The following is an 11,743-nucleotide window of genomic DNA, read 5'->3' on the forward strand; positions in this document are numbered from 1 at the left end:
GTGTGGAGTGACAACTTTATTCCAAGAGAAATGGGAGACTGGGACTGGGATCCCTCTGGCTACTATGTACAGATGGGAGAGGAGCTGGGGGTGGAATTTAGGACAGAGGCTAAGCAGAAGTCAGGCTGGACAGAGCCCTCAGAACTGAATCCAAGACAGTGGGAAGAGGCAAATGTGGGAAGGCCTCGAATGATAGCCTGGGTTCCTTTTAGAGGCATCTGGGGTCAGGGGAAGGAGGGAACAAAGCCTCAGCCCACTTGGGCTCAGGGCGCCAGGGCCCTCTAGATGGAGCGCAGGGTTCATGTCAGCACCTGCAACATGCTCGTGCCCTGGGTGCTTATAGCACTCTGCAGGCTCGCATCTGTGGCGGTCCATTTCATAGAGGAAGAAGCAGGCACAGAGAGGCCAAGTGCCTCTCCTCAAGTGACTCAGCCAGCAGGTGGCCTATACTCACCCATGCCATCCTGCCATCCATAGGCCCTGTTTCATGCCCTTGGAGGTGGGGAATAGAGGGGGGAAGGCCAGTATAAGGCAGTGAAGGAGCAGTCACAGGTCCCTGCATCCTGAGAATGTACAACAGCTCAGCAGGACACAGACAAACTCAATGCAAGGGTCCTCTCCTGTGAACCAGAGCATGAACTCTGGCCTAGCAGAGTGCAGATGAGGGAAAGGGTGTGGCCAGCCTAGGATCAGAGAAGGCACCAGAAGTGGTAGCATCTGAGCCAGGCCTTGAAGGCTGGGGAGGGTTTAGACATAGGAGAGTAGGAGCTTGGGACTCACTCCAGGCAAGACACTGCCCAGACAGGGCCAGCAGGTTGAAAGGCCAGGACAGACATCAGGGCCCTTCTGGTTGCTCCCTGCAGTGGGAGCCAGGGCTGGCATGGCAAGTCGGCTTCTGGGGCACTCTGCACAGGCAAATTGTGGGTTCAAGAGAGACCCCAGAGACCCCCCAAGATGAGCAAACAACGTGGGCTGCGTTTTCACATGCTGAAGGAGTGTCATGAATGAGCAGTGGGTGATGATTGCTGAAGGGACGTCCCTCCCATTTCTTCAGACTCTGAACTTTGTCCAGATTCATGGGCTCCCAGAGTAGGAGGTTCCAGTAGGCCACATTCCAGCTGGTCCTCCCTTAGCGTGCTGTTCCCCTCTGTCTTGTATTCTCTGACTCTCACTCTCTAAGGCACACCCCCACCATTTCCCCAGCCTAGCCCTCTGTTTTTCTCTTACCCTTCCAGGACAGGAATCTGTTTGTGTCACTTACCACCACATCTCTGGTTCACATGCCAGGTACTAGGCTCTTGGGAAATATTTGTTGATTGAATGACTGAATCAGACCAAAGTCCCCCACTTTAGAGATAGCTAGACTCAGTCCAGCAAGAGGAAGTCGGTTGCTCAGTCCACAGCCAGGCTGTGACAGAGCTGGAGCTAAAATGCCGAGGTTGGGCCCTTTCTACTCTTCCACACGTTTGGCAAGAACAGACTGAGAGATCACCTAGGGTAGCATTGCATATACACAGATTACATGACAGTCTCCCTTCCATCTAACTGTGGACTTCATATTTTGGTGGCCCTGGGGGCTTTGGAGTCGGGCAAACCTTCAGGGGCCTCATGAATTCAGGCATGAATATCTGCTGAGCATCTCCCATGTGTCTGCCCTGTGTGCTAGCCTCCTTGGAGGTCCCACCAAAAAGAGTGTTCTGAAAGAGAGGCCTGTAAGGCTGGGAGTGCATGTAGTTGGGGGCTAGGCATGATGGAGAAGTGACATCCAAAGGCAGGAGTTAGGTCAGGCACCTGGGAGGCCAGGAGAGTTCAGGCAGGGGGAAGAGGTGTGCAAAGGCCCTGAGGCATAAGGGATCACAGCAGGTGAAGGTTCTGCCTAGAGGTCGGCCCAGTGAGGACGAGGGGAGGTGAGAGGGCAGAGGGTGCTGGGGCAGCAGCCATGAAGGCATTGTCCTAAGATATAGGAACCAACCCATTGGAGGATTTTGTATAGGGCTGACCTGCTCTGACTAGTGTTTTGGGGAGATTACTGCTATTGTAAGGAGAATAGGTTGGGGCACCTGAAAGGCTGTTTCCAGCCCCTGAACAGCCCCTACAGGATCTGGACAGAGCCAATGATGGTGGCCTCAGTGGGGGTGGCAGTGACAGGCATAATGTCAAGAGTCTGTGACCTCCCTGTGTTTCCACGCAGGAGACTTTGTGCAGCTGCCTGTGCCCATTATCCAGCAGCTCTACCACTGGGACTGTGGCCTGGCCTGCTCCAAGATGGTGTTGCGGTGAGTGGGCAGGCCCAGGCCCTCCCCATCCACACCATCTGCTCTGGCTGGAAGGAGAAACAGGGAGAGACCTGGGTGGGATTCATCATCCATATGGCTTTTCTTGGGTGGGGCTTACAGGAGGCCCAGCTTCCATCCAGGCTTGGTCCCATCTGCAAAAGCAAGCAAAGGGTGGACGAGGCCTTCTAGGTAGCGGTTCTGGGGATAGCCAGGGAAGTCCCAGGTACCTGGGCCTGGTCCATAGAGTGACCCCATCACTGGGACACGGGACGTTCCAACTTCAGGCTCCTGCAAGACTGTGTCACTAGGGAGCCAACTGTTGAACTAAGGCTGTGTGAGTATCACAGGAACCTTGACTGTCAGACCACAGAGCACCATAGTCATCTCCTTGTAGGAGACTTTTCAGGTAGCTGCCAGGAACCCCAGAGCAACCTGTCCCTTACCTGTTTTATATCCTGGAATTCCAGGCAAGATCGTGTTCAACAAAAGGGTTCTGTGCCTAAAACTTAGAAAACCACTGATGTCCAAGCATCTCATCCTAGAGATGAAGCTGGTGAGGCCTGAGAGGTTGGCAACTTACCCAAAGTTACATAACCTTCAAGAGATTCAAGAAGCAGAATCCTTGACTCTGGGGCCAACATGGTACCCCAGGCAGCCTCAGGTCGTGCCCAAGAAGTAGGCAAGATACAGGATTTCATGACAAAGGCTGGAACCTTTGGGGAGTGGGAGCCCTGATAGTGGCTGGTGGGCCCCTGGGAGGAGGGTGGCCCCAGCCAGCTTCCCCACGTAAGCAAGCCAACCTCAGCAGCCCATCTGCCCACAGGTACCTGGGCCCGCTGGACGACAGTGAGTTTGAGAGTGCCCTGCAGGAGCTGCGGCTAACCAGGAGCATCTGGACCATTGACCTGGCCTACCTGATGCGCCACTTTGGCGTGAGGCACCGCTTCTGCACTCAGACCCTGGGTGTCGACAAGGGCTACAAGAACCAGGTGGGCAGCCAGCCACCAGGCCTTCACCTAGGTCCGGTAATTGAAAGGGGGTATGGTCAAGGCCTGGACACCCGAGTGGACGCACAGGTGTGCAGAGACCAGACTCTATGGGTAGGATTTCGATCCAGCCAGACTAGGTGACCTTGGGGTCCAGCCTGCTCAAAGCTTCTGAGCAGTGAGACTCCTGTTGCCTACCTTCAAGAGCACTTGATGATGTGCAGGGGAGCATCTCAGGCTGCCTTCCTGCATCCTTCCCTCCTGTCGCTCAGGGCCCAGGGCCTCAGAGCATGTCACTCTGACCTTACGTTGCCACCACTTGCCCATTTTCTTCCTTGTCACAGGGACAGATGGCTCCAAGCTGGATAATTGGTATTCTGGAAGAGAAACTGAAATACCGTCTTTCCTATTTTTTTTTCTTTTTGGAAAAGAAAAAGATAGCTTCATCATTATACTAGTGCACACCCCCACCCCGCCACCGACCCATGTAGTTACAGCCGGTCTTGCCTGCTACAGAGGCACATGTTGGCCTAGGCTCCAAAACTTGGCAGAGTAGAGTCTCTGCTGGCCTCGTTGGCAAGAGAGTTGTCACATGGTGGCCAGGGCCAGTCAACCTAACTTTCCTTTGACCCTTCCAGGCCAGGGGAGGAGGGCTAATGGATCTGGCTTGATCACTGTAGCTGCAAGGCAGAGAAAAGAGCCCAAGAACAGGGTTTCTCCTGCTTCCCCCACAGGGGCTCTAACCCCCTTCAGTCTCCTACACCAAATGAAGTATATTCCCTGGACCTCACCTTGCTAAGCCAAACAGTGGAGGAGCATCTGAGTGGGCTCAGCCACCCCCTTTGCTCATTTACCACAGACTCCTGCTCATGCCCACAGGGTACACAAGCCCAGGGATGACTAGCCTTGCTGGGGGAGCTGAGCTCAGCTGCCTACCCATCTCCTGAGCATCCTCTTCATGCCTCCGTGTAGTCCCATGCACTCCGGCCAGCCACCCTGCTGGTTCAAGACACACACAGCATTCTGCCCAGGCATGCTACACTTGCCATCTCCCCTAGCAGACTGGGCTCTTCCCCTCTTTGACTCCATCATGTGCCCTGTACTTCATCCAGAAGGGGCGAGGGCAGCCAGGACAGGCAGCCCCTCCAACCTGCCCTACTGTCTTCAGTCCTTCTACAGGAAGCACTTTGACACAGAGGAGACCCGGGTGAACCAGCTGTTCGCACAAGCTAAGGCCTGCAAGGTGCTCGTGGAGAAATGGTGAGCCTCCCCTCACTCTTGCTTGTGTGCCTGCTCACCCACATGCTTGCTGTCAGGGAGGGGCCTCAGGATGGCATACAGGAAAGGCTGGCTAAGAACTCTGGCAGTCAGGCAGAACTGGAGTGTCCTACCCAGGTGGCCAAGGGCATGGACTTGCCCTCCTGAGCCTTACTGTTTCTATCCATAAAATGGAGACAAGTGGGACTACATGACCTGCTGTACACAAAACTGTGGCCTAGGATGGATGGCAAGCCGGCCCTGGAGGGACAGGTGAGCAAGACAGACTCCAGCCAGCCCTCAGGCCGCTCACAGAGTGGTAGCTTGAGACAGAACATAGGAACCCTTAATGAAGGGGTGACAGCCTAAGGAACATGCTGGCAAAGTGATGGAGGGTGTAGGCGTGGCCCTCAGATCTCCCCACAGGCTGCTGTGACCTTATGTGGGTCTCCCCCATTCTCATCTATACGTGAGGGCAGGATTCGGGCAGATCCTTGGGAGTAACTTGCCCCAATGCTAATATTAGACTTTCTTCTCCAGGCTCAGGTGCATTAGCTTAGATCCCCACTGGGCTACCCTAGACCACTCTGCTCAGGTCTCCCTGTTCTTGAATGACTTCTGTTTTCACTGTTAACATCATGTTACCACACGATAGGTAGTTAGGAAAACAGGAAAAGTCTCCACGCATCCGTCCACCGCACGAGCACATGTTGGGAGGAAAGGCACCCAATGTTCGTTTAGTGGCGCGTGCCCCGTGCTGTCTTGTTGAGTGGGAGCTGGTGCTGTCCCATGGGAAAATAGTGTGAGGGGGCCCAAAGTCACCGCCGGCAGCTTGGCCATGCTGTGATCCAAACCTGGCACTCTGCACCCTGTTATTCCACGGAGCATGGTGCTTTTCCTTCCGGCCCAGCCCCCGCTTTTCCCCTGTAGTTGAAATCCCATGCTCGTACATACCATTGGGAACTCAGACAGCTATATCATTTCAAAGACCAAGTGGAAAAATGGCCTGTTTCCCTGGGCTGAGGCAACCAAACCAGACTGCCACATGACTTGGCCATGGGCTGGAGTTGGGCCCGGCCACGGTGTGCCAATGCTGTCGCTCCTGACGAGACTGTGGAGGAAGGAGGCCCCTCGCTTAGGGTCCCACTACCTCACAGCCCCTCGCCCGTTCTGGATTCTTAGTTTGAAGAAATCTTAGTTTGCTGCTTTCTGTGGGGGCATTGAATGGGGCCGTGCCTAAGAGTCTGCCTTAGGGAACAGCTGACTCTGCAGAACTAGGGATCCCCTGGAAGCACTGCTGACCCGCCCCTTCCCGGACAACCCCTTCTGCCTTGGGAGCCTTTGAGAAAAAAAAGAAAACTAGTCTTTTCAGAGAAGCATGTGGTTTTGAAACTGACGAAGCCACGCTTGGCTCAGATTTGGGGGATTAAATTGGACTGACAGCTTCCAGCATAAACCGCATGTGATATAGGGTAAATGACCAAGGAAGGTGCTCAGCAAAAAAAAAAAAAAAAAAAAAGAAAAATTCACCAGCCAGGCCGGGAGGTGGGGTCCCATGTGCTGCTTCAGTGGCCCGTGACAGGGGCCCCTCTGGAGCCAACTTCCTGCCACCCCTGGAAGGACCTGACAGGGCCAGCTTGTCCTTGGGCATACTCAGAGCCCTTCTGCCCCCAGGCACTGGTCCCATGCTTAATCCTGGGCTGAGCCCAGGCCACAGTGACAAAGCAGGATGTTCCCACCTGCAAGGAGCTCAGGAGGGAGAGCAGATGAGCCGAGGCCCCAAGCTTTGTGATCCAGGCAGGGGTCCACTTGAGAGATGGGGAATGGGGCCCAGTGGCACGAGCTGACCCTCCTCCTGCCCACAGCACAGTGAGTGTGCAGGACATCCAGGAGCACCTGGCCCAGGGCCACGTGGCCATTGTGCTGGTGAACTCTGGGGTACTGCACTGCGACCTCTGTTCCAGTCCCGTCAAGTACTGCTGCTTCGCCCCCAGTGGCCACCGCTGCTTCTGCCGCACCCCCGACTACCAAGGCCACTTCATCGTGCTACGTGGCTACAACCGGGCCACTGGCTGCATCTTCTACAACAATCCAGCCTACGCTGACCGTGAGTGCTGGGCTGGCTGGGGACAGTGGGTGGGGCAGGCTGCATTCACCGTCCAGGCCCCGTGACACCTCCTCATTCGGCCCGGTGGCCAAGACTTCCCTCGCTGCCTTTCCCCAAAGCCTCGGCTCCTCCTGGGCTCCTGTCATCTGTGCCACTCCTCTGGCCATGCATAGACTAGCCACACACCTGACACCTGACCTAATACCAGGTTCGGCCATCTGTCCCTCCCACACCACCAGCCCTACACCACTGCCCGGGGGCCCACCTCACTCTTATTCTGCAGTTTCCTCCCCGCCCAGCTCCCTCACTGCAGCCTTCCCAGGACGGCCAGCAAGCACACTCATCAGAAAGGAAAGTCCGCCCAGTCCCAGCTCCTGCTCCAGATGCAGCAAGGGCTCCCCACCACCCTGGGGACTGGGAAGTACTGCCCCGACTCTAGCAGACTTACCCCATGTGTCCTTAAGCATGTTTCTTCTCCTCTGGGCCTCACCTCCATCTGCTAAACTGCGGGGGGGCGGGGGTCAGAGAATGAGTTCATGAAGGCTAAAGTAGGCAAGGAAAGCTTCCTGTGGGTGGAAGACGAGTGGCAGAGGGTGGCCAGGCAGGTGGGACATGGCCAGACCCTCCCCCAGCTCCCCCGAGTGTCAGTGAGGCAGGTATACTCCCCCACCCTCTGACCCCACTCTGCCCTTCCTGCCCCCAGCAGGAATGTGCAGCACCAGCATCAGTAACTTCGAGGAAGCCAGAACCAGTTATGGCACAGATGAGGACATCCTCTTTGTCTACTTGGACAGCTGACAGCGGGAGCCTGGTGTGCCCAGGCCCTCACACCCTGCCCCACCCTAGCCCGGCTAGCCCAACTCAGGAGGCCTTGGCCCAGGCCCCGAGCTGCTGGGGCTTGGATGCGGAACTGCAGCCTTGACCCGTGTGACAAAGCCCCAGGGAATTCTTAGAGCCTGAGGCATGCGTGCTTTGTCTGCCAGCGTCATGCGTGTCGTCATGCCACTTAGCCTACGCACCTGCTGGTTGCTGGAGGCATCCCCAGAGCATCTGAGTAAAGCCTCCCCTAGGACCCCAAGCCTGACTTGAACCATGCCCAGAGGACTTCCAGCCCTCTGGGTGCCCTTGTTGCCTGTGAACCAGACCCAGGGCAGGGGAGAAGCCTGAGCTCGTCTCCCCACAGACCTGGGGGTTGAGCCCTGGAGATGCCACTCGTCAGGATGGTGTCCATGTGTTTGGAGACCATGTAGCCAACCCCGGCCCCCAGGGCTGTAGACTACTCCAGGCCTTGCTGGGAACTGCCCTCCCCCCCCCCCCAGAAGTGCTATAGACCTCCCTGTGCCCTTTGGTGGATGCCGCCACTCCCTCTCACCTCCCAGTGGACCCAAGTTCCTGTGGCTGGTTGCAAGGCCTCCGGGCCCTGGGGAGGGCTGGGCCTCAGGCCGAAAGGATGCTGAGCCCTCCCCCCACCCCCAGCCTGCAGGTACTATAGCACTGTAGTTTGGAGGGCCCTTGGGAGTAGACAGGGCCCTGGCTCTTGCTAGCTAGCAGTGCTGAGTGTACTCCAAGAATGCCTGACCTGGAGGGCCAGGCGCGGTCACCTGGGTCCCACAGGTCCCCCCAACCTGTGAGCCTTCCTAACACTAGCCTAAGCCCCGACAGTGGGCCCATTCTCTGGGTGTGGGGGGCCCCAGGCCTCACAGGCCTGGGTGCTGGGGTGCTGGGGCCTGCACTCCTGAGGCAATGGTGGGAGACAGCCTGTGGCCTCCCACCCACCCTAATCCTCATGCCAAGACCTTTTGCACAGAATATTGGGTCTCTTCTGTCCTGACAGAGAAGGGTGGTACCTGCCCAGGGTCACATAGCACTGCACGTAGCATGGACTAGAGCTGTTTCCTTCTTTCTTGGTGGGGGTAGGGGGTTGTTTTGTTTGTTTGTTTGTTTTGTTTGCAATTTAAGTTTTTCACTTGGGAGTGAGAGTCACCCTCAAGTAAGACAATAATAGTGAGATTGCAGGTACTTTGGAACCACTGACACCTCTCTTCACAGAGCAGATAAGCCAGCCCAAGTTCTCTTCCAAAGAAAAAGGGACTCAGGGCTGGCGGGCTGAGAGCCAGGGCCCCTCACCTTACAGACAAAAACTGGCCATCAGTCTGGGGGCAGTTTGTCCAGGACAGTGGTGGGGTTGGGTCTCGAACCCAGGTCTGCACCTAAAAGCTAAGGGAACTGGATCATTCCCAAAGGGGCCAAGGACACCCACCCCTCATGAGCTGTCCCTGGCAAAGGAGCAGGGCTGTCCCAGCAGCCACACTGCCCCTGTACCCCTGTGTCTTGGTCTGTTGCCCAAGGCATGTCACGGTGGTAGCTGCTACCCTCTGGACTGCAAACCATGCCCAGCGTCTGTTCCCACCAGCCGGCTGACACCTCCCCACCATGGCTGCTCTGAGGGGCAGAGGTGGGCTCTGCTTACGAGGGCTGTCAGACCATCCAGCCGTATTGCTCCTCAACACCAGATGCAGCCTTCGGCCCAGAGGGAGGCACTGTTAGCTGGTTAGCTGCCAGGTTAGCCACCCTGGTTTCAGGGACTAGCGGTGTCTTCAGACTGGTCTTCTCTCTTTTGCCTTAATGTTGGGTGGCCCAAGATCCCCAGGGAGCTCCAGTTTCACGCCCAAGAATACCACGTGTGGCAGCTGTGGGGTTTGGGCACCCTCAGGAAGGATCTGGCTCAAACTGTGGTGAGAATAGACGCATCAAGGAAAAAGGAAAGCAATGAGGAAGTGAGGCTTTGGATGACAGGGAGCAGCCTCCACAGAGCGGTCACGGCACCTCAGTCCATCACACGGCATGTAGAAACAGTCAGTCCCTGGGCAAGCCACAAGTTGGAGGTCACCCATCTGGAAGATTAACAAGAAAGCTACCTGTGCCTGAGACGGTGCCATCTGCCTGGGGGGGTCATGGGGGTGGAAAGCAAATGTAAAGGCATTCTTGCACACGTCCTGAACACAAGGCTGGAGAAAGCCCAGACTTCAGGAACTTCTGCCCATAGCACGTGGCACCCATGACCCCTGTCCACATGCTGGGGGCCCAGCAAAGCCACACTGGACACTTGGTTTTATTCACTCCAGCCGCACAGGGACAAAAGGGATCTTTTGCATTGCAGAGATTTTCTACATATATATGCATAATTATATATGTGTATATATATACATATACATATATATATATTTTGTTTGTAATGAGCCATTCTCAATAAACATTATTCTCACTGCAAAATAATAAAAATAATGGCCTTAATAACTTAGCATCCTCTATTTTTTTTTGTTTCTGCATCTATTGTGAGACCTTTCTGAAAAAAATTGCTTTCCCTGGTATACTCTGAGGAGCGGGGTGGGTGTGAGAAAGTCACTTGGTAGGGAGCACAGAATAGTCTGGAGTTTCTAATTTTTAAGATACTAGGCCTTGGCCAACTGCCACCTTTTCCCAACTATTGGAAAAGCCATTGAAGAACTCTGTATAGTCCTATATTAAGAATTGAAACAGGGAAGTTGTTTTATCCTCAAATTTTAGGAAAGTGAGTAAGTTTAGAATAATAGGCAAGTTAAGTATGGATATTACATTATTTTTATAGACCCTGAAAAGCACATTTATAAAAATGTCTGATAATCCATATTATAATTCTGAATTAACTTTGAATTTACTTTTCTTATTTTTAAATTTTATTGCCTAAATTGTTCATGTGTGTTGCTTTTTTCTTTTCCTTCTTTATTTTGTGTGATGGATGACACATACTTGTATCCATTAAGTTTCTGGAACATTTAATGATGGTATAGATGATTTTGTCAAGCCTTAGAAATGATTACAGCTGTTTTGCGTAGACTCCTACAAATAAACTTCTGTGACATGGAAAAAGATACTGGGAGCTCCCTTAGGAAGGTTACTGCTATCACATTCTTGTTACAGTATAAGAACCATTTTTAAGGCATTAAATCTAAAATGTATTATTTGGAAAGTGAATGGGGGAAAAATAGGGCATTAGTGAAAATCACATTATAAGTAAAGTTAAAAAAAACTTTTAGAATCATAATTGATTAAAACTTCTTCTAGTGAAGTCTGGTATAAATAAAATTCCTTGTTTTTTGTTTTTGTTTTTGTTTTCAAGGCTTCAGACCAGGAAATTAATCCCCATGATCACTAATACCTTGCCTCATTCAATTCTCAGACCAGTGTCTTTTGATTAATCTTACGTGTACAACTCCATCCTGGAAGAGAATAACCTCCTTTTAATCAGGTACATTGTCTCGGAGAGACCAAACAGTATTCATTGTTTCCCAGTTGTTTGGGAGGATGGTTTGGTCCAACAAATATTTTACTAAATACATATGTCAGGCTCAATGTTAGATGTTGGGGATAGAGCAGTGAACAAGACAGACAGGATGACCGTATTTGTGGTGCTTACTGGGGTCCCAGTTGTCAGCTAAACTCATGTATGAGATATTTGGGGACCTGTGGCTAGAGAAGGCAATCTTTTCCCCATCACCCAGCTGCCATCATGCCTGGCCAAATATACCCACATTTACTGTGGATATATAGCATAGATTCGTACTGTGGTCTCTTACTACTTAATTTGTAGAGCTAATCAACTATACATTTTCAGTAAAGTATACTTTGAAAGTGGCTTCTGATCTAGCACAGTAATGTCAGACTAAGTCTTGCTAATGGGAAATCTAACCTTTAAAATGTTTTCCTAGTAGAGCAGACAGTAATGTAATTATGTGGTAAACTTACATACAGTTGAATTTGTATTTAATTGTATAGTTGAAATGTGCATTGAATTTTTAATTTAATAGTTTCTAATAGGGAATTATGATTTTAAATACTGGCTTGTGTTGCTTAATTGACATTCATCAACCTAAATAAAACAAATGTCTAATTGGCTGGAGATCATGACTCACGAAGAAGCAACTGTGATAAATGAAAATAGGCTTTCCATACTAAAGACCTGAAAATCTTACAGGACTGTGATCATGGTATGAAGGCAAAAGGTAATTAGCCTATTTTCTTTTATTTATGAATTTTATTTTATTTTATTTATTTTTTTAAAAGATTTTATTTATTTG

At 52.4% G+C, this 11,743-nt stretch overlaps 1 protein-coding gene across 5 annotated transcripts in view; it reads left to right on the top strand.

Annotated features, from left to right (window-relative positions):
* Positions 1 to 11,743, top strand: part of GUCD1 (guanylyl cyclase domain containing 1) — a 36,484-nt gene that overhangs the window by 4,291 nt on the left and 20,450 nt on the right. For 2 of the 5 annotated variants that reach the window (XM_073889762.1, XM_025857268.2), the window contains exons 2-6: positions 2,192 to 2,276; positions 3,100 to 3,265; positions 4,431 to 4,522; positions 6,385 to 6,626; positions 7,333 to 9,832. In XM_073889762.1, the coding sequence (XP_073745863.1) occupies positions 2,192 to 2,276; positions 3,100 to 3,265; positions 4,431 to 4,522; positions 6,385 to 6,626; positions 7,333 to 7,424 (677 nt within the window). In that variant the 3' untranslated portion in view covers positions 7,425 to 9,832. Of the gene's footprint in view, positions 1 to 2,191; positions 2,277 to 3,099; positions 3,266 to 4,430; positions 4,523 to 6,384; positions 6,627 to 7,329; positions 9,833 to 11,743 lie in introns of those variants that run through there. The other 3 variants (XM_073889761.1, XM_025857266.2, XM_025857267.2) reach the window with 2 other exon arrangements.

This window comes from Callorhinus ursinus, unplaced genomic scaffold (assembly GCF_003265705.2).
Source record: "Callorhinus ursinus isolate GAN/ISIS: 27379988/994484 unplaced genomic scaffold, GSC_fseal_2.0 scaffold117, whole genome shotgun sequence".
NCBI lineage: Eukaryota > Metazoa > Chordata > Mammalia > Carnivora > Otariidae > Callorhinus > Callorhinus ursinus.